The sequence below is a fragment of the Hemitrygon akajei genome, chromosome 14, assembly GCF_048418815.1.
Source record: "Hemitrygon akajei chromosome 14, sHemAka1.3, whole genome shotgun sequence".
Classification (NCBI taxonomy): domain Eukaryota; kingdom Metazoa; phylum Chordata; class Chondrichthyes; order Myliobatiformes; family Dasyatidae; genus Hemitrygon; species Hemitrygon akajei.
In genome coordinates, this window is record NC_133137.1 from 18,606,874 (window position 1) to 18,633,380 (window position 26,507).

The 26,507-nt window shown below is 41.2% G+C and overlaps 1 protein-coding gene across 1 annotated transcript in view; it reads left to right on the forward strand.

Moving 5' to 3' along the window:
* vps37ba (VPS37B subunit of ESCRT-I a) overlaps positions 1 to 23,554 on the forward strand; it is a 33,480-nt gene extending 9,926 nt beyond the window's left edge. Inside the window, exons 2-4 of the mRNA XM_073065540.1 lie at positions 1,746 to 1,917; positions 18,692 to 18,774; positions 21,106 to 23,554. Of these exons, the coding sequence (XP_072921641.1) occupies positions 1,746 to 1,917; positions 18,692 to 18,774; positions 21,106 to 21,564 (714 nt within the window). The 3' untranslated portion in view covers positions 21,565 to 23,554. The remainder of the gene's footprint in view (positions 1 to 1,745; positions 1,918 to 18,691; positions 18,775 to 21,105) is intronic.
* The last annotated feature ends 2,953 nt before the right edge of the window (positions 23,555 to 26,507 follow it).

Below are 26,507 nucleotides of genomic sequence, written 5' to 3' on the forward strand. Positions count from 1 at the left end.
TGAATGATCAGAGCTTCAAAAGTGAACTAATGAGATCTATATCAATAGCCATTTCAGCTTTAAGACAAAAACAAGTCTTTTTCCATCGCTGGCATTGCAATTAACAATAGGAGGTCTGCAGCAGTTGGAGCAAGGTCAGCAGGCTCGGGACGAGTGAGGATTTGGACATCGGAGAACATAATCGGTGCTTTCACATTCTTTTCAGTGAATAGTGCTGCTGTTGTCAGGGTTTTTTCTTCTCATGAAGTGTATCTGATCTGTATAGTTAAGTTGACTTTCGTATTTTTTTAAATCTACAAAGTACATCACACGGTGATTGCTCTAGAACTTTACCACAGTTCTAATCATCAGACATTTCATGATTAATTTTAGTGTAGATAAGGAAAGAAGTATGATTTGTAAATACTCTGCCCCATGTTAAAGTCCTTGCATCAACAATGCCAAGAGTTTGACCTTCAGGATTGCAAAGTAGTAAGGGTTGTGTAGTAAATTTTGCAGACATCTATACACCTCAAAGCGAATTGTGTTTAGTGGTCTAGTCAGAGAATGTCACTCCTCAGGAATTTGTGATATGCCTTGCAAATAAAAACTATTTCCCCTCTTTTTCTTCTTCTAGTTCTGCATAAGATAATTGAATCTTAACTATTCAGTATGTTTGACTGGCTCCAAATATCCTACATGATAATTGAACTTGTATCCCAAATATGGCAGCTTTCTGATAAGGTGACTCAGAATAACTAAGTCATGTCACCAGTGCCAAATAATGATTTCATTCCTATATCCCTTTTATTTACTCAACCCTTACTGTTCTTGGCCTTCTGATTTTAAAATGGTGTTAAAAGCAAATTGGTGTTAGAGCATATGTTGTTAAAATGAGACCTGAATTGTTGTATAAAATTGAGTATCTTTTTGTAGCCTCATTAAGTGTCTGGTCCTGCTGAGTTTCTGATCAGTGAGACTAGGATGTTAATGATGGAAAACAGTGGCTAAAGCTGCTTATGATTTAATCGTGACTTGCTCGAGCGTACTCTGAGATTGTGATAGAAAACTTTGAATTTGTCAGGCTTTTTGGTTAACTTGTCCAACCCAATTTAGACACCAGCCTTCAAATGTCTGTGAGAGCTTTGCAAGTTCAGTTGGATGGAGAATGACTTTGTTACTGAGCCATGCCAGGCAGACATTTAGGCTTATTCTTTGTTTCAGTTTTATATAATCAAAGTGCATTTGAGTCGGGCACATTGGTGGGTTTAGCCTCCCATTAGTCAGACAGGGCATGAATGCTTTCCTGGAAGACATTGGTTAAACCAGGTTTTATAAGAATTCACCTTGTAATTTTATCATCTTCATTACTCGTGCCTGTCTTCTTTGCGTTTTAATTCCAGAATACTGACTGAATTTAAATTTCACAGCTACTTTGGGATTTGAACTCTGGTCACTGGTAATTTAACCACCATCTCAGGGACAAACATTCTTCAGTTGTTATGTGCCTAGTGTGTGTGGTCTTTGTAAGGAGAATATCTTGACATAATATCTGTTGCCATAATATTTGCAAAATACCATTAGTTTCCATGACAGTACTTAATAAATGAAAATATTTTAGTACTATGTGTGGTACCTTTTAAAACCCAATCAAAAGGTACAAATGTGGACACAGTAGGATTCTGGTCAACAAATTGGCATCTTGGATGATTTGATAATTCCAGTGTATTTATGCAGTATACAATCAGAATTTTCTTGTTTTTCAGGTACAGAATATACAACCAAATAAAGAAATGAGTCTTGCTAGTAACCGTAGTCTAGCAGAACAGAATCTACAGTTTCATCCCAAATTGGACAGCCTGAAACTTCAATTGACTAGGAAATACCAAGAGCTCCAGACACTGTTTGAAGCATATCAAGTGAGGAAATCGAGATTAGGTAACCTATTGAGTTTTCTTTAAATATACCATTTTCTGATATCTGCTTTGATGTGTTGTTTTATAAATGCACAATTTAAAAAATCATCTGGTGTGCAGTTCCTGGACAAGAATCAGGTTCGGGAATCTGAATGTGTTCTAACAATTCCAAATTTTGAGATTTGCATCTAATGTATGCAGCAGATCTCCCATGTTTTTCTTTACAACCATGACATAATATGCTAATTGTTTTTAGTTCCTAAATGGGGGATTTAATTGCACTTTTTGAACTTTTTTAATAAAAAGTTGAAATCAATGTGAGAAGTTGCTCATCAGTGAGGCTGTGTGAGGTTTAAAAAGAGCTTAAGGGCTTTCAGAACTTTTTGGTGGCCTGCAATTATTGCAATCTTTTAGGCACTCAGCAGGGGCCAATAGAAAATGAGGTGTAAGTGGAACAGCCATTATGTGACTGGACTAGTGTTAAAGTGGTCAGGATTTGCTCAACAGGCATAAGCAAGAACAGGTGCAGGTTAGAACTTAAGCTTGAGAAGTTAGATGTATAACAAGTGTGGGCAGGATCGTAGTTAAGGCAGTAAAATGCTCCTGTGAGATGTGGGATTTCCGGGTACTTGGTGGTCTCCCTGATGACTACACCTGCAAGCAGTACACCCAGCTTCAGCTTTGACAGACAAGGTCAAGGAACTGGAGCTAAAAGCACTCTGGACCAACAAGAGGTTGAAAACCTCATAGATGAGGTGGTCATATCCAGAGAGCAGTCTTCAGATAGTAGATGAATGACAAAGTAGGGAACAAGCAGGCAGTGCAGGTTTCCCCTCAGCAGCAAGTATACCCCTTTGGATAATGCTGGGGGTGGGGGAGGGAATGATCTATGAAGGCAAAGCAGCAGCTAGGCCAGTGGTACTGTGGCTGGCTGTGAGCAGAGAGGGATAAAGTCGGTTAAGGTGACGGACAGGAGATTCTGTAACTGTGAAAGAGAAGCCAGGATGAAGTGTTGCTTCCCAGGTGCGAGGGTCCAGGATATCTCAGAGTGCCTGCAGAAGATTCTCAAGAGGGAGGATGAACAGCCAGAGGTCATGGTGCACATCGGCACCAATAGCATTGGTAGAAAGGGGGGAAAGAGGTCCTGCTCAGTGAGTATAGGGAGTTGGTGAAGAGGCTGAAGATCAGGACCCCCAAGGTAGAAATCTCTGGATTACTCCCAGTACCACGTGCTAGTCAGGACAGAAAGAGGATGACAGTACAGATGAGTGAGTGGCTGAGGAATCAGTGCAGGGGGTAGTTTCAGTTTTTCAGTTTCCATCACCCTGCCAAATTAGTTGAAACCCTCCCCAACAGCTCTAGCAAACCTGCTCACAAGTTTACCGGTCCTCCTCGGGTTCAGGTGTATCCCTTCCTTTGTAGAGGTCATACCTTCCCTGGAAGCAATCACAATGACAGGGCTGAGGAAGGGCCAGTTGGTATACAAGTTGACGCAGTGTGTCGTGAAACTGTAAGGAAGGACAAGCAGATGATGGAGCATAATCAAAAATGGAGATGAATACAGGACTGAAGGTGTTATATTGGAATGTTACACTGTTTATGGAATAAGGCATATGGTCCTTGGAGGTGACATAGGGTGGGAAGATGCAGCATCAGCTTGGGTAGAGTTCAGAAATTGTAAGGGTGAAATGATGCTGATGGTGTTATTTACAGGCCTCTGAACGGTAGCCAGGATATGGGAAATTAATTGCAATGGGAAATGGAAAGGTATGTAATAAGGACATTGTTACAATAGTCATTGTGGATTTTAATATGCAGGTAGATAGGGAATATCAGGTTGGTGCTGGATCCCAAGAGAGGGAATTTGTAGAACGTCTGAGATGGCTTTTTAGAGCAGCTTGTGGTTGGAGTCCACTAGAGGAAAGACAATTCTGGATTGGATGTTGTGTACTGAACAGGATTTGATTAAGGATTTTAAGGTAAAGGAACCCTTTGAAAACAGTGTTTATAATATAATTCACCCTGCATTTTGGGAGGGAGAAGATGAAGTCAAATGTATCAGTATTACCGTGGCATAAAGGGAATTAGAGGCATGAGAGAGGAGCTGGCGAAAGATCATTGGAATAGGACACGATCAGGAATGGTGGCAGAACAGCAATGGCTGGAATTTCTGGAGGCAATTCGGCAGGCGCAGGATAGATGTATCCCAAAGATGAAGTAGTATTCTAAAAGCAGAATGAGGCAACCATGGCTGAGGGAAGTCAAAGACAGCATAAAAGCAAAAGAGAAGACATACAAAATAACAAAAAAAAGTGGGAAGTTAGAGAATTGGGAAGCTTTTCTTGGGGAAAAAAAACAACAGAAAGCACCTAAAAGTAAAAAGCCATAAGAACAGATGAAATAGATGTAAGCTAGCCAATAATATAAAAGAGGATACCAGAAGTTTTATCAGATATGGTATATAAAGAGTAGAAGAGGCAAGAGTGGAGAACTGACCATGGGGAAAATGTCGATGAAGTGATAGTAATTTGAAATAACAAAGAAATGGCAGGCGAACTTCAGTATTTGATTCAGTCTTCACTGTGGAAGATACTAGCAGTATGCCAGAAATTCAAGGGTGTCAGGGAGTAGAAGTGATTGTTGTTGTAATTACTAAGGTGAAGGTGCTTGAGAAGCTGAAGGTAGATAAAATCTGAATGTAGGACCAGGTGAAAGAGGTGGCTGAAGAGATTGTGGAGGCATTAATAATGATCTTTCAAGAATCACTAGATTCTGCAAGGTTCTGGAGGACTGTAAGCTTTAAAATGTCACTCCATTTCTTCAAGAATGGAGGGAGGCAAAAGAATGGAAAAAAATGGGCCAGTTAGCCTGACTTCAGTGGTTGGTAAGATGTTGGAGTCCAGTTTTTTTAAGAATGAGGTTTCAGGGAAATTGGAGGCACATGATAAAGTAGGCCAAAGTCAGTATATTTCCTTAAGGGGAAATCTTTCCTGACAAATCTGTTGGAATTCTTTGAGGAAATAACTGGCAGGATAGACAAAGGCGAATCAGTGGATGTTGACATGGCCCTAAGCAGGGGGTTGCTTAACAAAATAAGACCCATGGCATAACAGGAAAGATGCTAGCATGGATAGAAGATTGGCTGACTGGCAGGAGGCAAAGAGCAGGAATACAGGGGACCTTTTCTGGTTGGCTGCCAGTGACTAGTGGTATTCTGCAGGGACCAGTATTGGGACTGCCTCTTTTCATGTTATGTGTCAATGATTTGGATTACTGCATTGTTGACTTTGTGGCCAAGTTTTCAGACAATACAAAGATGGGAGGAGGAGCAGATAGAGTTAAGGAAGCAGTGAGTGTGCAGAAGGACTTGGATTTGGAGAATGCGCAAAGAAGTAGTAGATGGAATAGAGTGTAGGGAAGTGTATGGTACTGCAATTTGGTAGAATGTGTAGAGGTGTAGTATATTTTCAAAATGGAGAAAATTCAAAACTCCCAGGTGAAAAGGGTCCTTTTGCAGGATTCCCTAAGTGTTAACTTGCAGGTTGAAATTGTGTTAAAGAAAGACAAATGCAGCGTTAGCATTCATTTCAAGAAGAGTAGAATATAAGAGCAAGCATGTGATGCTGAGGCTTTATAAGGCATTGGTCAGACTGAACTTGGAATATTGTGAGCAGTTTTGGGCTCCTTATCTAAGAAAAAATGTGTTGGCATTGGAGAGGATCGGAGGAGGTTCACGAGAATGATGCCAGAAATGAGGGGGTTAACATATGAGGAGCATTTCATGGCTCTGGGCCTGTACTCGCTGGAGTTTTGAAGAATGAGAGGGAGTTTCATTGAAATTTTATCAAACATTAGAAGGTCTAGATAAAGTGAATATGGAGAGGGTGTTCCCTGTAGTAAGTGAGTCTAGATCACAGGATAGAGGGACATCCATTTAGAACACAGATGAGAAGGAATTTCTGTATCCAGAGGATGGTGAGTCTGGAATTTATTGCCACAGACAGCCGTGGAGACCAAGTCACTGAGTATATTTAAAGCAGAGATTTAAATACACAGTTGCAAGAAAAAGTTTGTAAACCCTTTGTACTTACCTGGTTTTGTGCATTAATTACTCATAAAATCTTCATCTAAGTCACAAAAATAGACGGGCAGAATCTACCAGGAACCATGAAAATTTTGAAGGTATCAACAATCATCTTTAATGTTACAGGTAAAATGAAGAGGATACAATCATTGAAAGCATGTTATGAAGGCAGTCCATTATTATTGATTTTGTTAGTTTACAGTCAGTCAAAAAAAGTAGCAGTGTACGGTAGATAAATTCCAACATCAGTAACTATTAGGAACTAGTATGCTGTTTTGTAGTATGGTTGATGATGATGACGTCGACTCAGGCCTGAGAGGCCAGCGTCGGGCATTTTCATGCCTTACAAGGCGCAGAATGAAAGACTGTGTGGCGTGCCACTCCTCACACAGACATTTTGCAGTATTTTTCTTTATTTTACGAGGTCGAGTTGTGAGCTTAACACTCAACCCGGCACGGATGGAAAGCGTACTTGAGAACCGCCCGACTGGATTCAAACCCAGGAAACTCCATTCCAGAGTCCAGCGCTGATGTCGCTGCGCCACCTGCCGATCCGTAGTATGGCAGTAGTATTGATAGTGTTCAATTTGTTCTGTATTTCATTCAGTTACTTTTTATTCAGTTAAGTGGTAGTTTACCTTTGTCATACTTTAAAAATTATTTCTATTAAACTGGCTAATTGGGCTATCTGCTTAATTGGGCCAACATGCACTGGCCCCAATGTGTTCCAATTAACACATTGTATTTGCACCAGCAAAAAAAATACATTCTCTTCCAAAATGGCATTCCTCACTGCTGTTCCAGGAAATATTTTGTAGTGGTGGAACTGTTGATTGCTGCAATTAGCCCAATTTAATAAAACAAATTAATGAAAAATCATGGAATAATTTAATGTAATGGCTCAGCTCAAACTCATCAGACAGATGTTCCCTTCATCTGTAACAAGGGAATTGTACCAATAAAAGCAAAGTAACTAGCAAGTCTGAATATTTTATAAAGATTAATTAGCAACGTGGGAACAGTAAGATTCCTTAGTCACCATGAGTGTACTGATTGTACTTGTAGATACTGACAATATTCCTTTTTAATCATTTTTGCAATTGATTTTCCTTTACTTTGATCAGTGGCAGAGCTGAATGGAGATTTTGAAGTCGTACAAGGACAAAAAAAAGATTCATGTGCAGTGCCTTGTACAACAATCCCAGTGCTGAATAGTTAACTTGTCCTTTACTGAACAAGTGTCAGCTTAGATTCTTGTGCACCATTTTCAGAAATGGATGTGACCCTACAATCAACACACACAGAATGCTGGAGGAATCCAACAGACCAGGCAGCATCTATGGAAAAGCGTCTCTGGCTGAAACCCTTCATCAGGACTAGGAAAAAAATGAGTAAGAAGGTACTTGCTCTGACTTCTGTTTTTCCAGCCCTGATGAAGGGTTTCAGCTCGAAACATTGACTGTTTACTCTTTTCCATAGATGCTGCCTGATATGCTGAGTTCCTCCAGCATTTTTAGTGTGTTGCTTTGGATTTCCAGCATCTCAGATCTTCCTGTCTTTGTGAACCTAACTCAATAGGATTGTCATAGATGAGTAATGGAACATTATTCTGCTCTTCACTATGATTAAGTTCTCTTCATCTATTTTTAAGTTCCTTGAAGTGAATTGCTTGTTTAAAGCCTATTCATTCAGTGTGTACTGTGTCATATGATGAGAGCGGTTATGGTCTTTCCAGAACCATGATTCATCTTGGTAAACTTTTCTACAGAAGTGATTTGCCATTCCTTTCTTCTGGGCAATGTCTTTATTCCCGCTATTATCAATACTCTTCAAATATTGGCTGCCTAGTGTCAGTGGTTACATAACCAAGGTTGTGATATGCAACAGCTGCTCATATGCTATCATGTGACCCCGATCGGGTGCTAAGCAGGTGCTACACCTTGCGTAAGGGTGAACTCGGGCTAGTGGAGGGAAGGAGTGCCTTAAACCTCCTTTAGTAGTGACATATCTCCACCCAGCCATCCAAAGCCTATGCCATTCACAAGTTGGGAAAGATGTAAATATAATGCACTCTGAATGGTACTCTGAATTGCAATTAAAACACTTGGGCTCTTTTTGGGATGGGGGAGACAAAATACATATGGACATTCAGAAAGCTTTAATGTAGAAGATGTGCCTTGGCTTCACGTGCTTTAATTTTAGTTAAAATATGGAGAGGATTAGCTCTGTCTTTGGAGAGCACACAGATATTAGGGACAATATAGAAAGAATTGACTGAAGGTTTTAGCACAAGGATCTATGCTGGGGCTTAACTGTCTTGACAGAGCTCTATGTTCAAGGTAACAAAAATTGTTATAACAAGTATAATTAATTTTATTATTTTTGTAATTTTCACCTCTTAAATGGTGAGTAAAAGAACATACCATGACAAGCATTTGGTTCATGACAAACTAGAAAAGCTCGTATATCTGAACTGTTTTTTTAAATTGCGACAAGCATAGTAACAGACCGCTGTAGCTCAGTGAGAACTAACTCAGTCACATACAGATGGGCCAGCTGATTATACACATTCCAGTATCTTCAGGGTGGCACACAAACACTAGTTAACAATTAGATATAACCATGCTAAAATGTAACATTAAATAAACTTGAACATCTCACCATAATTCTACTGAACACACACACACCACAAAGCCATTTTAAAACCAGAACTATAAGACATAGGAGCAGAATTAGGCCATTCAGCCTATTGAATCCACTCCTCCATTTTATCATGGCTGATCCCGGATCCCATTCAACCCCATACACCTGCCCTCTCACCATATCCCTTAATGCTCCAACCAATCAGGGATCTATCAACTTCTGCCTTGAATATACCCACGGACTTGGCCTCCACCGCAGTCTGTGGCAGAGGTTAAAGTGACAAAGTAATAAAATTATTTATACTCGTTATAACAATGAGTAGCACTGGCTGCAAGGAATGCTGGGGCGAGCTGTGACCACGCTCCTGAAACACCGCACTGCCCCCACCTGGGAAGTCAGCCGTCCACAGCAAAGTGCAAAAGTCCCAATGGTGGTCGACACCACTGCTGCCTGGGGTGTTGGGGGGTGTCTGTAGACCCCCTGTTTTGTGAGGTAAGAGGCAGGGCTCCCAGTGTGTCACATCCTTCCCTCAACCTCACTGGCCGTCGGTCAATACGGTACCAGCCGGTCCCAGTGCATCATGACTGCCTTTCACCACTCAGGAAGCTGCACCCTGTAAGTCACGCCAGAGAAGCGATTGAGCGCCTCTCCTCAACCTTTCCAGTTGCTTCAAAGCTTAGAGAATAGTCCCTACCGAGAGGGGCAGTAGATCCATACTCGGACCCCCACTGTAAAGTCCTGTCCCCAGCTGTGGCATCATAAGCCTGTTCTTGCTGGCAACGAACTGCACTTTGGTTCTGCAAAGCCGCATCATAAAGAGCCTGCCTGTACCCCCTGAGGTGCTACAGATATTCCAATCCAGCCTCCCCAAGAATTTCTGGCTAGGGGTGGGTGGGGGGAGCCAAACACCAGATTCACCAGCGTGCACAGCTCCCACCCGAGCACGAGCACAGCCATCGTACACCTGGTGGACTCTCGGACACCAATACTAGGGGTAGGTGGCCATCTCAATCATGCTGGTGTTGGCTAACAAGGATGGCGAGCTGCGTAGCCAGAGTGTGGTTAAAGCACCTCACCAGCCTATCGCTTTGCAGGTGAAGGTGGGTGGTCTGTGTTTCGGTGATTCCCAGCCGCTTGCAGACCTTGCTAAACAGCTGCACCCTTGGTCACTGCGGAGTTGCTCGGGAGCGCCAAAACATTGAAGAACTCCTCCACAAACCTCTTAGCGGTGGTGGTGGCACTCTGGTCCAGGGCCTCCTACACCTCCAGCCACTTGTAAAGTAATCCATGGCCACAAGGATATAGTGGTTCCCGGCATTAGTGTGGGGGAAGGGACCCAGGATGTCCATCCCTACACGCTCCATTGGGGCACCCACCAGGTACTGCTGCATTGGTACCCTAGACTAGCAGCCCGGCCCCTTCTGGGACGTACAAGGGTCGCAGCAGTGCGCGACAGCTCCACGTCCTGCCTGCACCCAGGCCAATAGACGCATTCCCACAGTTTGCCCAACATCTTTGCAACACTGAAATGGCCGGCCCCCACCAGCCCGTGCGCCAACTGCAGGAGATGTCTGTCGCCGGGGGCAACTGCCAAAGCCAGAACAGCAACCCATCGCGCATCACCAGTGTGAGTATAGGGCTTTGGTCCCTGGATCCAGGGCGGAGACCTCTGCCCACTCTGGCCGCCATCCCACGATCAGCCATTCCCTCACCCGGGCCAGCGCTGAATCACTCTCCTGTTCGCTGCTGGTGGTCAATAGTGGGGATGTCTACCTCACTGCCGGCTGCCACCACCGCTTGCCCCTGGCCCCGCTCCTTGAGGCAGCGACACTCGTTGGGCTCACGGAGACAGCGAGAGAGGGCGTCAACATTGCCACTTTCCTGGGATCCATCGCCACTCCTTCTGTGCTCACCACGAGGCCCAGGAACTTCATCTGACAGCACAGTAGGCAGCCTGGTGGACGGCGGCAGAGACCTCTTCCAAGTTCCGCAGAGCATCAACAAAAACGACAGCGTGCACCAGCAGGTCGTCCAAATAGATGACACAGTGACCCTGCAGAATGTGAGCCACCATCCTCTCCGTCAGTCTCTCGAATGTGGCCAGGCCATTACACAGGTCAAACAGCGTTACCTGGAAGTGCCACAGCCCTTCACAAGTGGTGAAGGTAGTCTTGGGCTGAGCCTTCAGGGCCAGTTCGACCTACCAGTAGCCATTCCAAAGATTTAGAAAGCTGAACCAGGTCGAACCCATGATACAGTCCAGGGTATCTTCAATTCGGGGCAGCAGGCAAGAGATCTTCTGGGTCACGGCATTGAGAAGTAGTATACACAGAACCACCAGGACCTGTCTTTCTTTCTGACCAACAACACCGAGGCTGCCCACTGGTGTCAGAGGGCTCTTTGTCTGGCACATGGGGAGGGCCTGGCATTGGGGCCTTGGGTGGATGGGCCGGGCGTCCCCAGTGTTAATGTGGTGTTGGACCAGCCCTGAACATCTGCAGCCCTCGTCACTGGCTGCGGAGATGTTGAGGGGCTGGTCCAGGAGGTCTTTCAGCCACCACCGCAGGTCCTGATCCGAGCCCTTGCTGCTCCGATGCCACAGCTCCCGCACTGCTTGGGTGGCCCAGTGTCGTCACACTACACTGATGCAGTTGCTAATGAGGGGCATGATGTGCTGCAGTGGAGTGGCCAGCGATGGTGCGCTGCATTGCGTTGGGCTGCCGCGGGGTGTGCTGCACTGTGACGGGCCACTGAGAGACCAGTGGTGGTGGTTGCTGTGCCTGCCTGGTCTGCTTTTGGAGCTGCCCTGCCAGAGGTTGTGGGACAGGTCAGGTCAGGGCCACATGGCCCGCCTCACCACACCAGTAGCAGAGCTAGCTCCACGGCACACATCTGGGCCGGTCTGGCACTGGTTGAACTTGTCTTACCTCTGATCAAGATGGCACCTGGGTACAATACTCCTTCAGTCAACATCTTCTGGATAGATCATGAAACCTTATGTTTCACTTCTTTGATTGCTGGTGAGACTGCTCTGCTACGGAGAGGGAAAGGCCTGTGGCTGTGTCCAAAGTATGTGACCCAGGTTTTCTGCATTTTTGATAATGGCCTTGGACTGTAGACTTTTTCTCAGCATTATAGTTTTTGTATTCTGTGTTTTTTGCTCGATCTTTCTTGTTTTTTTTGTGTGCAGGGAGGGGGATTTGGGGGTCGATGTGCATGTTCTGTATTTTTTTTTGCACAGGGAGTTGAAATTTGAGGGTTGATGATTGTGCTGCCATTCTTTCTTGGTTTTGTGGCAATCTGCAGAAGAAGAATTTGAGAGTTGTGTACTTTGATAGTAAAATGAACCTTTGAACATTTTAAGTGAGTCTTCGGTATGAAACTTGTTGATAACAACCTCTATAACAATTCTCAAATCAGACTTTTTTTTTGGTAAGTGCATAGCCATTAATCTTAGCTGTCGAGTTCTCTAAAGCTGGGCATCAATTGATGCCTGTTGGTGATGTAGATTTGAGGTCTGCGGAGGTTCTTGTCTGTCACTTTATTGCATCTTGTCTGTCCTCTGAGCATCTTACAGGTGTGTGTGTGTATTATATATAATTTTGGCATATTGTGACCTTTTTCTCAAGTCTACTTTTAGCATTAGCGCCCCACTGACAATCCTGTAAACGGCTGGTTGAATTAAATTTCAATTTGTCACTGCTCTGAACTGCACTACATTTCCACTAATACAACTGGACTATTGAGAGTCACCTTGTTATGCAAAGGAGAATTAAGTGTTGTAGGAAGTAAGAGTCATCCACTGAATTTTGTACAACTAAAATTTGATGTACAATTTTGTATAAACTGAGCCAACATTTGTTTATCTTTAAGTGTATGTACAGCATTCAGTTCTCAGATTTTTTGAATTTAAAACAGTCATTACATTCCTGTATGGAGTGGGCACAACAATCTCAATCTTGCAGTGTCCTTCTGGTTGAGGCATTGAGGATGTGCTGTTGAGTTCAGGACAGGTTGTAGGTTTAGTCACGTGTATTGATCTGAGCTGTGGAGGTGTGTGAGGCATACTGCAGCATACTTGTTGTTGGTAGATGGGATTCCCTCTTACTAGCCAACAGTGCCTGCATACATTTACAAGATTACACTTGGCTGCACAGGCAGCTGTAGTGGAGTAGTTGTGGAAGTGGTTTGGTCTTTTGAGGCTGTGGAATCATCCCCAAGTACGTTGTATTATGTGAAAGGGGAAAACATTGCGGGGAGAGTTCTGCAATTCTGTTCTGCTTTTTTTTTGAATTTCTGCATTGTAGCATCAGTTGCACCTTGTTACAATTTTTTTTAAAAATAAAGAAATTTGGTTCCTGGGGTTTCTAATTTAACAAGAACCTTTTTGCTTGCTCTACTGCACGACCTCTGCCTTGCCTGTGGGCAGGAGGAACCTCAGAACAGTGGAAGTAACTTAAGAGCAGTTTTAACTATCTGAAATGAACTGAACAGATGCATTTTAATCAGTAATTATGTGGTATCACACATTCTAGTGAGATTTCCGTTGCAATTAGAATATGGATCCTAACAGGACACATCTATGGTCATGGTTGAATAGTAATTTTCAAATATGGTTTTGTATTGATTATACTGAGGCACATATGAACACCATCTTCGAACTGCACAATTTGTTGTGTTGATTGCACATGTTTAAGCAGAGGATTTAAATGCACCAGATTTTATTGTTTTAAAAATCCTGACTGGAATTGGTCTGGACATCTCCATGGTTCTGATGATCAAAACCCTGTTGCTGAGCCACAGATAGATATAAGATGCTAGTTGCAAGAGTTTGCTATTCTCGTAGATTTCTTTGCATAATCATTGGAAATGTTTTATTGCAGGACTATGAACAGTAGAATCCAATAAAAATGTGTTCAGTGAGCCTCCGCAGGCTCATTGGTACAAATTGTTCAATAACAGTCTGTTTGAGATTATTACTGCTTCTCTTAATGGTTCTTCTATAAACTGTTCAACTAAAAATCTCAGACCATTTTTCAGTCCTTTGAGTCCATTGTTTGGTGCTTTAGAAAAGACATACTGTCTCTGGAAGATGCAACTACTTTAGGCAACTCTAGTGACCTTTAATTTATTAAATTATTTCATCATTTCAAAGTAAAGTATCAAGTTTAGGAACAAATGGGAGTAGGAGTAGACCATGACTGTTCTGCTTGTTAACGTGATTATGCCCGAACTTGTTGTTTTATTCCCTAAATGTCATTCTTCTACTAATACCCAAAAATATGTTGATCAGTTTTGAATTGCATTGATGATATTCCACAGTTCTATCTTTCATGAACGAAATTTCTTGGCTTGTTCCTCTTTGGCCTATCCCTTGTTTGCGATTGACCCTAGTTTAGATCTCTCTGCCAGGGAAATGTCCTACCTGCATCTATTCTGTTGAGTTCTCTAGGAATTGTATCTTACAATGTTTCCTACATTTCATTCTTAAAATCTTAACATCAGGACCCTAGTTACCTAATCTCAGACTTACAATTCCAAGAATCAGTCAGGTGAATCTTCACTGCACTTCCTTTACAGTGGGGTTTTCAATCTGGGGTCCACAGACCTCTTGCTAAATAGTATTGACCCACAACGTTTATAAAAAAAAAAGGTTAGGAACCCCTGCTCTATGGCAAGCAGATTTTCAAAATCCAGGTGTGATCGTACCTAGGCTTTGCACAAATGTAGTAAGATGCCTTAATTCTTGTGTTCCATTCCTCTAACATGAAGACCAACCTGCTGTTGGTTTCTGAATTGATTGCTGCACCTACACCAGAGCTTCACCTCTCAAATGTCCCTGCTTTCTCTCCAAGGAAATGAGTGGCCAGGATTGGAAACAATCCCTTTGACTCAGTGAATACGCACTGACCTGCAAGCACCAATCTGTGTCTCAACTCTGAACATTTGGTCCAGTTTGTTTTCCCCTTCTCCCCCACCCCTGAATTAGTAACTTCTGACCTTTATTGTTTTTAGTGGAAGTGAATTTTCTCACTTTGCATTTCAAAGTAAATTTATTATCAAAGCACATATGTCACTGTATACAACCCTGCAGGCATTCTCAATATATGCATAGAATAATAACCATAACGGAATCGATGGAAGTCCACACCAACTTGGGTGTTCAGCCAGGGAGCAAAAGACAACAAGCAGTGCAAATACAAAAAGAAAGAGGTAATAATAATAATAAATAAACAATAAATATCGAGAACATGAGATGAAGAGTCCTTGGAAAGCGAGTCCATAGGTTGTCAGAACAATTCAACGATGGGGCAAGTGAAGTTATTCAAGAGCCTGATAGTTGTTCCTGAACCTGGGAGTGAGCTCTGAGGCTCCTGTACCGCTTTCCTGATGGCAGCAGTGAGAAGAGAGCATATCCTGGATGGTGGGGGTCCCTGATGGTGGATTCTGCTTTCTTGTGGCAGCATTCATGTAGATGTGCTCAGAAGAGCTTTACCCGTGATGGGGAGAGCTTTACACAAGGTTAGTCTCTGCCACTGAACTCCGCTTAATTCAGTCACAGGAGTATGGTGGCATGCAGCATCATCTGCCAGTCAAATGGTAGGAGCAAGTCCACTTAAGATCAGAACATGTGGTCATTAAAGTAGCTGAAAGCAGTTGGCACTTTTCAGAACAGACAGCCACGGTGAAGTTGATTGGGTGAGGAATGTATGTACCTTTTGCATTTATTACAGAGATGTATTCTACTTGATGGATGGAGGTTGAATTTGTTTTATTTCTGTTGGCTAGAATTCAGAAGTCCTTAGTTTAGAACAGGAAAAGTTTTGTAAGACTGTTCGGTTTGTGTCTCTGCAGGATTTGTATTAATTAGCTGTGGTGCTAATCAATAATTAACAGTAGAAATGTTGCATGTTTGAACATGTTTTTTTCCACTTAACCAACAGAATTAATGGCAGTGGGAATCTTCTTCATTGACAAACTTTTGAGTGTGAAATTAAAAATTTAATATCAATCTTTCTAAGTTATGGCAAGAAAGTTGCCCTGTTGCCATTGTTATGAAACCAGTAACTGGTTTCACTTACCAGCAAAGATAGATATGTCAGTTGAAGTCCAATGGTACTATTTTCAAAAGTTTTATTAATAAAGGGGCACAAAAATTAAGGTTAATACAAACATTCAGATAACATGCGTCAATACTCAATCTAAAACCGCAGGTACATTAGTAATCACTCAGAAATAAGCTCTTTCGTTGTCTAGGGTATAATACTGAGTCCAATTGGAAATATAAAGAGTCACTCTGAAGTCTGCAGGCTTTTCCCTTTTGGTTTCACGTGTTGGAGAGAGAGAGAGAGAGATTGTTAGGAAAAGAGAACACTTGCCGTTGTCTTTATGAATCAAATCCTCAGCCTCAGAGGATTTGGCTTCCCTGGTGTTAAATAAAAGCGGTTTTCCGTTGGTTCTAGCCACAAACTCCGCATTCGGAATTTAACGCACGTGGCTTCCTTCAAAATGGCTTCCCGTTCCCACGGGAAGCGGTATCGTGCTTCTCGGTGTCTCCTTGGTGCGTCTGAGGGTCGTCCTCTTTCAGACCCTTCTTTATACTGCCTCACGGGATCTCAGGTGTCAATCAGGTTGCAGGTGATGCAATCTCTCTCTCAACCAGCCCACTTTGCCCGAGGGCTTTACAATGTCCCTGCGAGTTGGCACGTCTGCAGTTCCCAGGTGTCTCCTGAGAACAATGCCACAGTCGCCAGCTTTTGTCCCAGTGGAATGCGGTATCCAGCACGTCGCTGTCTTTCCATTTCCTGTGTCCATTCGGCATGTCTCTCTCTCTCTCTTGCTCTCTCTCGGGTCATTGACCCCCCTTTCACTAGGGCTCTTGCAATTCTCACAAAGGAGGGGGCTGGTATCATAACACCATATAATCAATGTTTAGGTATAGACCCAGGTTTCTGGTTGAGATGGCACTATCGAATGTGTGCAACAGCTTTCTGGTAGTAAAAACACCACTAAAAATGCCTTTTCTGAGGTAAATTCTGTTAAATTATCACTGCAAACAGTGAAGGGGCGAGCAATGGTGGAGCAAGTTTGGGGGGTGGGCTGAGGTGTGTGTTGCAGGTTGAGTTCAATGCCCATACAATTGGCCCAGGTGCGAGGTTGGATCACTCTGGCACCAAATAGAGAAGTCGGGCATAGGGCAGAAGGAGATTTGATGCCCGTACAATCAGCTCGGATGTGAGATCAGTTGCTGAGCTGATTTTAAGGGCTTGAAAGCGGCTTTGGTGAAATCTGGGCCCGGAGCAAGTCGCTGGGTAGTGTGGTCTAGTCCCGGAACCTTTCGCTGCAGTAGTCCCCGAGTCCTAGTGCAAGGTACGATATGCTGTTTGGACAGTATAAATGCTGGCCCAGATCAGAGGCAAGAGCCAATTTCGCCCACTCTCCATGATGTTCAGTCCTCTCTCCAGGGTGCCAGATCCTTTTACTACTGCTCCTTTGGTCAATTTAAATGCCAGCCCAGATAGACTGAAAAGCCAGGTGTCGGGATCCAGGGCAAGAGCTGATTTTGCTCGTTCTCTGTGATGGCTCTGTCTTAAGACTGCCCCAGCTGTTGTGTTCAGTGCCCACTAATATGCTGAACTAATAAACGAGGCTTTGCTCCGGGATCGGATCTGAGGACTCTATTTTTGGTTTGGAATGTTGTTCGCATCAATTGTTTGCATGATTTGTGGTTTTTCATACTGGGTATTGTCTTTTTTTTTTCTTTAATTGGGTTCTTTCTGCTTTCTTGCTTAGTGGCTACCTGTGAGCAAACAAATCTCAAAGTTATATAATTTATACATTCCTTGATAATAACTGTACTTTGAACCTTTGAATTTTAACTAATATGTAATCAACAAAGCGAAACTTGCAGTACAAGGTCAATTGGTTTGCACTGTAAAGAGTCCTGGCAGCCATTTAACAAAAAAACAATTTTCACATCAGGAATATTTCAGATAAGCACTGTAGAAAAGGCTCCGTATAGTTCAAACATTTCCTTACAGCACCATTTTGAAAGGTGGATAATCTGCTTCCAGTACTATTCCTTGCAGGTAATTCAAACCTGAAATTGCCAGTCCAGTATCAATCATCGCTGCTTTATTTCCCTTCCACTGAATCATGAAGAATGAATCTAGGCTGGCCAGTTTCCATCTCTTGCTGCTCTACTCGTGTCTATTAAAACTGTTGGAAATGTGTCCCTCAAATGGTCCAGATGGGCTTCATATTACGAATTGTTAAAAAATTTCTGGATATTCAAACAATAATTTTCTCCAGAGATTACAATGAACAAATTATTGAGCACATCTTCCTTATTTCTATTATGTAAATGTTTAATTAAATTTATTGGATCTGCTGTACTTTTTTTCTAGTTGTTGAAACTAGCATTTCAAAAACGTAATTCTGGAAGTTTTGGACTATTTTCTGTGTGATTTGTTGAGATCATTACAAAACATTTAAAATCCAAGAGGGTTAGCTGCTGAGATCAGGCACTTTTTTTAAAGAAATGTTTTTCCTCTGTAAAAGATGGTCCAAATAATCTGAACTTAAGGTAATTTAATTATTTGAATTGTATCTTTTTTTTCCCTATTTTTTTCACCCAAGCCTCTCTTACAGGTTTCGATTATGAAATATTACCCAAACTTTCCCTTTTGTCTCAGCTTCTGTACAATACAATGTACTGAAGTGCCACTGAAGATAGGCAGTGGTCATTGCCTTGAATGTCTTGATGCAGGTAATATTGAAAAAGAATACATTGTCTTTATGGAGAAAATGTAAATAAGCGGACAGAACTATGGAAATGGGCATTGACATTTTGTTCCAACATTATACGAGCGGAGATACAACAGGCTGAATAGATTGGTACTGAGCTGTAAACTCATAACATTCATGCTGCAGCATCTTATGTAGTTTTCCCAGGTCAATTTAAATTAACAAGATTTGTCCCATTTTTAAATTTAGAATTCAACAGTGTACATTTTTGGGTGGGGAAAAAATTGACTTTGAACAGGTTTTTTTTCCTTCCTCTTTGCAGAAAGCCAATCCAGAAGTGCTTCCCTAGACACACTACTTGCACTCCTACAGACAGAAGGAGCAAAAATTGAAGAGGAAACTGAGGTAAATGTTTCACGGTTCAGTTTATGCAAATTGTTTGTTCAGTGAACAACCAGTCATGATAGAGCACCACTGATATCGTAAACTCTTCTATCAGCTGAGCTGACTAAGCACAATTGTTTGGTGATCTTGTGACGGGGGGAGGAAAAGAGTTTTGGGTGAGATTGGCAGTTGCATAAAACTATAATTAGTTAAACTGCTCCCCAATGTCAAATGAGCTATTGATGGTTCATTTTGCAATTCTCAAAATGCATTCAAGTATGACTTGCTTTAAATTATGACCCCCACCCCCCAATCCCCTTTCATTTCAGTTCTCATTCTCTCTTGTGCTCCGAGATCATTCTGACTGAAGGAGACAATGTCTACTGTAAACCAACACAAGTAATCTTAGTAATTCTATGATAATGACTGAGAAAGACTAAGTAATCATAAAGGCGGGAGACTTCGTTTTGGATGTGGAATCTTGCCCCACAATTTTTTTTTAAACTTCTATTTCTTTTCCATCCCTTTTGTCCAATCTCTTCCTACCCTCATCTATCACCACTTGCTAGTCAAAGTATATGTATATCACAGCATAAAACCCTGAGATTTATTTTCCAACAGGCATACTCAATAAATCCATAGTAGAATTATAATCATAAGAGTCAATGAAACACTGCACCAACTTCGCATTCAACCAGTGTGCAAAAAGACAGCAAACTATTTTCTCCTTTGTTGTCCAGTCCATCATCCCCATGAGGAGACCCATTCTAATGGTCCCTTTTATTCAATACCATTTTGAGTGTATAATGTGCCTTTTCAAACTTGTGTTATGAACTGAAATATTTAATAATTTTCCAGCCTTTTCACACCTTCATGTGATCCATCACTGACTATCCTCCTGTGTTGCACAATTTCTCAGTCTTTTTGAGGATGGGCTTTAAACCAGTATCCAGGTCAGCTCAAAGCTAATTTTTCTACACTTCCAAGCTTGCTCCCCATTTTGTCTTAGTGAAATCTGTTCAATGCCACTGCTTCTAAGTTTTTCCTCATATTCCTTTTTAAAGGACTTCCCCTTCCACATTGTTGATAACTCAACAGCATTTGTTCCTTTTGCTTTGGTTCCAAAAGCAGAATAAAGATGTGCTTGTTATTCATTTCATCTGTTTCTGTATGTAACAGATTGTATACATAAGCATCATCCCTCTTTTATCTCTCCTTTCTATTTATCTTTCACCCCTCACTGTCCGTGATCCTTATCAAGTGCAGGAGTTGCTATACTTATCCTTCACCTGTCTCGCTCTGTGTTGAACACCAAATGTTACCTTCAGGTGATAAGTAAATTTCTTATTCTAATTTCAATTTGGTATTCTGTATTTGTTTACTATATAGGACCCTAGTGGGTCATCAAACACTAACTGGGTGATCATTTTGTAACTTGCCTTTGCCTAATCTGTGTGTTGCTGTGGAGCTGCTCCACTCTTCATTACCTCAAGCCTTCCTCGTCTCCTTTTCTGCTTAAGCTCAAGGAGACAACTTGCAAAATACCTTCCATACTTGAGACTGAATTCAGCAATGGCCAACAATCGTTCCTGCTGTTCCCATTGCGCCTTCATCCAACCCAGCTTGTCTGCATTTGCTGTGCATTTTCATTGTGAACTTACTCACAGTTGCCCTGTCCAGACCTGACTTTTTATTCCTCCTACCCCAACCTCCACCCTCCTCATCAGCACATTAATTTTAAAAAATAGGGTGTTGATCCTCAGGGTGGAGGATCCATCTGGGTAGCCTCCAACCTGATGGCATGAACATTGATTTCTCCTTTTGTTATTTTTCCCTCCCCCTCCCCTCTCCTCTTCTCTAGTCTCTTATGTCATCATTTGTCTATCACCTCCCTGGTGCCCCTTCTCCTTCCCTTTCTCCTATGACCCACTCTCCTATCAGATTCCCTCTTCTCAAGCCCTTGACCTTTCCCACCCACCTGGCTTCATCTATCACCTTCTAGTTATTCTCCTAACCGCTCCCTCCACTTTATTATTCTGGCGTCTTCCCCTTTCCTTTCCCATCCCAAAGAAGGGTCTCGGCTAAAACATTGGCTGTTTATTCATTTCTATAGATGCTGCCTGACCTCCTGAGTTCCTCCAGCATTTTGTGTGTGTTGCTTTAGTTTAAAAAAAGTTACTTTTCTAACATTTTCCCAGATCCAGTGAAAGTTGTTAATAGTGCTTCTGCCCACATGTGCTGTCTGATCAAGTGTTTCCAGCAGTTTGCTATTTTGGAATTCACAATACCTATAAATGCCTTTTTGCTTTGTTGATCAAACAACTGATTGCTTTACTCTCAATTTTGTTGTAGATCATGGCTGAACACTTTCTAGATGGTGAAGTACCCTTGGATGTGTTTATAGAGCAGTATCCAACAAAACGAAAACTGGCACATCAACGGCGTGTAAAAATTGAGAAGCTTCAGGAAATGGTCATCAAAGGACCAAAGTTAACCCGGCCGCGGTTACCCCAGCCACAAATGCAACCTGAGCCACCACAGACAAGCTGGAATTCCAACAATGCAGAATCTGTCGTACCTCGGAGGGTTCCACCACCACCTCAGGTTGGAGCCTCTCCCACTCCTTTTACGAGTGCAGCCCTGGGAGCAACATCAGGAGCACCTTACCCTGTTCCATATCCACCCATCCCACCAAGATCAGGGAACGCTGCTCCAAATTTCATCTCTCCACTACAGTACAGGCCACCCTGCCCTCTGCCTGCCACTCAGAAAGCCGGACATCCTCCTCAACCAGGCTTTATTTACCAGTAATCCTGCAGAATGGGTTCCGGTGCACCCTTCTGTGCATAGATACTTCTGCAGAGTTCAGTGTCTGATGTGTGTGTGTGATCTGCGTTTCTCTGTGGGAGAATAAGGCTCTATTGGTAGACTGCAGATCAGAACCTTGCACCTACTTCAACGCGAATCTCTTAAATTACCCAGCAACCACGAAGTTCTATTTTGTGAAGCATTTGGATGGAAGACGAAACATAATGGGGCCTTTCTGTGATTTCTAAACCTTTTACTTCTGGAATTCATTGCACTTTCTGCAGGGACATTTTAGAAGTTCGTTAGCAGCAACTGCCACAAAAATACAAATGCTGATACAAAAAAAAATCATAATTTACTGAGTCAATTAGCACAGTTTCTAGAAATGCATTTACTGTTTCAGTTAGGGAAAAAAAATACTGTGATCGACCATAGGCATAGGTTATGTATAAATGTAGCTTTTATAGAAAGGTAATTTGTACTGGAGTTTCAGGGCTCTGAGGTTTGTGCCTATGTGATTGGGTATACTTATCTTCTCATTGTTTCAGTTATGTCAATGCTAACATTACAGATTTATTGAATCCTGATTAACTCTCACTAAGCTGTCAAATTATTAGCTTTGAATATTTGTTCACATACGCACCACTTAAAACTAAATCATTCTAATAACTAAAAAATAAACTTATTTTGACATTTGATATTTAGCTTTAATACTTCTGGTAGAAAAATAGTCTTAAGATTTTGTCAAAACTAGGCACCGATTTAGCTGTTTTTGATGCTCCCTACCCTAGAAGACAATGATTCCTGGATTTGCAACAGGGATGTTTTCTTTGAAAGTGTTGTGACATTTCATAAATGGAAAAAAAACTGTGTGAAATGCATTTTAGGTGTTTCAGTACAGTGTCTTCCTGTGTGGGGAGTGTAACAGATTTTTCTTATAACAACATTTCATATTGAAGATTCATATCCAAAAGAGTTAACAATGTTATAGCAAAAAAATTGTCAATCTAATGTTTGTAAATCAAGAAATTAATGCTGGGTTGCAAACCGACTGGAAACTGCTCGACTACATTGGTTGAGGGGGAATTATGTCAAAACAAACTGAATTTCATTGGGTGAACAGGTACAATGAAACAGATACTTTAAAATTGTGAAGCAGAACAGTTTTAAAAATGAAGCGTTAGATAGCTTTTCTAATGTGTATTAAGAGGGGAAAAAACTTTTTTTTAGTGTTAAGCTGTGTTACATATTTCTATCCTTTGTATCTGCATTCAGAAACAGTTCTATTTAGGGCTTCAAACAGATGGACTACCTTATTTATTTGCAAGCTCAAGAAGTGTCATATGTGGCTGTATGTTTATGTGCCTTAGTAATATTCATTGAGGGACTGTTGGAAATGTTACTTGTGGTACTCATGAGGTAGCACCATAGATTTTCATATTTATGTTCCAAGGGATGGAGTGTTGCAGTTAATCAAAATATTTTGTTGATCTATAGTACATCAAAGTCAGATTAATAAAACTAATCAATATTAAAAATAAGCAAATTAGTTGGTGGCAATATAACTTGTTCAAGAATGCATTACTGCGAATGCAGGAGACTGAAACTTTTATCTTAAATGGTTTCCTGAAATTACACAAATTCTTTGCTTCACTCAAGACTTTGGTAAATTGATTGTAGCAACATTTCAGACACTACAGTTGGATTTGCTTTTGAGTACACTTTTTGTAGGATGACTTTTTTAAAATTAAGTTGCCTTGAAAGGCCTCAAGATTGTCTCTACTACAGCTCCTCATTCATCAGTAAATTAAAACAACTTCTTTAATACCGCAGGGAAAAACCCTCACTCCAGTTTCACATGTTTTAACTAAAATGTTTGACAGTACATTTGTAAAGTCTTATAGTTCATGACTGCTGTTACTAATGTAGTGGTGAGCTTAAAAAAAATTACCTCATTTTAATCAGTTCTATTAATAAAATGTATTGTACATTATCTATTTTGCTGTCTTTGCTTTCAGTTATGCATTTTGAAAGATTGTCTCATTACTATGTGAATCAGAATTTGACTTGCTCATTCCAGGTAATTAAAGTGGCTTTTGAGTAGTTCTCTGGTAAAAGTTGAATATCACCTGGTTCTTGCATTTTCTTTGGGAGACAGACTCTTAGATTCTACTTTAATCATAATCGGGATTTTTTAATCCTTTCTGTATTTGTAAAAATGAAATGCAGGAAAGGAAATTTAGTTAGAAATAACATTCCCATTCTCAATGAAATTTAATATTAATTCTGACCGATAGCTCTTTGAAAACCTTTTATATATTGAATAATCATGTGTGTATATTTTTTTGAATTTTTTTATATATTGAATTTATTGATTTCCATCTCGTTTCACATTTACCTGATGATTACTCTTTGTATAATTATGTTTTTAGGCAAAATATCTTTCCAGTAAGCTTGGAATGTACTAGTATGTATGGGAATTGAATTTTCAAGTGAAAATGAGAAGGGAGATTTTCCTTTCAAAGTCTTCACAATTATGCAGTGAAGGGTTAAAAGTAAAAATGCTGATTTCAAGCTGTGTATTGGGTAGTTGCACGAATCAGGAGGTAGAATGCAGCGGCAGTACAGTTTTCATTGTATATTTACCTGTCTTTTGATGTAAATGTTAATGTCAACTTGATTTTTTAAAAGCAACTACTTTAAGTTCTATACATTGACTATAGAATTATTACAAATTGTTTTAATTGAAAGTTATTGAAAAAAAGGTTGCATGCCCTTTGTACAAAGTACTGTTGTCTTTAGAATCTAAGATGCTTGGATCTTTTGCTTGATCATAGTTAGAATGTTATAATTAGAATGTTGATATTCTCATTACTATTGTGGTTGATGCAAGTGATTAATCATACTGGGTTACACAAAGGCTGTAACTTGTAACTTGCAACTTGGGTGGTATGAAATTGCCCATAGTTCATTACCATTAAAATACTGATGCCCCTTCCTGAAATTCATAAAGAATATCTTGTCTGAAGTTTAATGAAAACTGTAAACCTTTTACAAAGTTACATTTCAGATATATAATTTAAGGTTTCTGTTCTCTGCTTCACTTTCGCTACCAGCACCAAACCCCTTCCTCCAACACTGCGGGACTGATTTCAACACATTTATTTGTATGGTACCAATGTCACAACATAATTTGATCCTGGTTTGGGTTTTATAGAAGGTGGTTGATTGATTTTTTTTATCGCCTAATGTTACTAAATCAGGTGGAGATTTTTTAAATGGTCTTTTTAGGGTAGATTTTATCTATCAAATGTTTAGTGGCCAAAAGTAAGGGTATGAGGTGAGGAAGCTAGTGGTGGAAGAAATGTTACATAAGCTGCAATGTGGGAGCAGTGCAAGAAAAAAGAGGCAGAGGAATGACGGGTAGAAATTAAATGGGACAGAACTAAAAGTGCTTCTATAATCCATGTTATTGAGTTACTTTAGAGCAGGGATTCCCAGCCCTGGGGTCCACGGACCTTTCAACTGATGGTAAGGATCCTTGGCAGAAAAAAATGTTAGGAAACCCTGCCTTAGAGGTTCATATTGCAAAAAGGAAAGGATTAAATTTCATGTGTTTGCTTACTGATGCTGCCTTTGAAATTAATATTATTGAGGCAAGTAGTGTTAGAATATTCTGAGGAACCAGGATTACCTCAATGTTGAAGATGAGGGAAATCGACTGGATTGTGTCCTGAATGAGACTAGTGGGAGGAGGCAACACTTGCAGGAGATGGGGAAAATGAGATACATGAACAGCAAATTCAGTGTCTGAACACTAGGGATTAAATACAGTTGTTGAACTTGAGCTGGACATAAAAGGGGAATAAAAATGTAAATCCTGTAGATCTTTATGTAATTCCTGTTGGAAACAAATATGTTGACGTGGTTGATCAAGTCTTCATCCAGCAATAGTCAGGGCAGTAGGGCCAATTCTAATTCTTTTTACTTGCCAGAGGTGGCAAGCTCACAGGACTGCATTTGAACATTGGTCTGCACCCAATTAGCTGTAAGTATTACCCACTTCTCATATGGCTAATGAGTTTTAGATTATTTATAATGCTGTTATATTACAATTACAAAAATGGAGAAAATGTATCTTTAATTATTGTGGAGCCATTACAACTGTTTGCAAAGAATGCAAGTCTCTGCTTCAGAAAATGCATTCTTTTTAATGTTGTGCCAGTAACAGAATGTTTTTTTTTGTTCTAATTTCACGGGGAACCTGTACTCAATAATTCCAACTGATCAAATATAGGCAATACACAGTTTCTGAAAGATTTGTATTCACTGTTAACAGATCTGGAAATGGGTGAATTTAGGAGCTGCTATTGGCTCTAGTAGAATTAATTCCTGTTCTCATTTCCATTCCGAAATGTCACTCCGTGGCCACCTCTTCGGCCACAATGAGGCCACTTTCGAGTTGAAGAAGCAACAACTCGTATTCTGTCCAGGTAGCCACCAACCTGATGACATGAACATCGATTTCTCCAACTTCCGTTAATTTTTCCCTTTTCTTCAATTCCCCACTTTAGCTTCTTGCCTCTTCTCCTCACCTGCCTATCCCTTCCCCTTCATGCCTCTCCTACTGCCCTTTCTCAAATTGCTCCTTTTCCAGCCCTTTGTCTTTTCGGTAAGACATAGGACCATACTTGGGCCATCTGGCCCATTTGAGTCTTCTCTGCCATTTGATCATGGCTGATCCATTTCCCTCTCAACCCCATTACCCTTTCACGCCCTGACTTATCAAGAATCTATCAACTCTGCTTTAAATACCCCCAAATGACCTGGTCTCCACAACTGCCAGTGGTAACAAATTCCACATAGTTGCCACCCTCTGGCATGAGAAATTCCTCCTCATCTCCATTCTATATGGATGTCCCTGTATTCTGAGGTTGTGCCCTCTG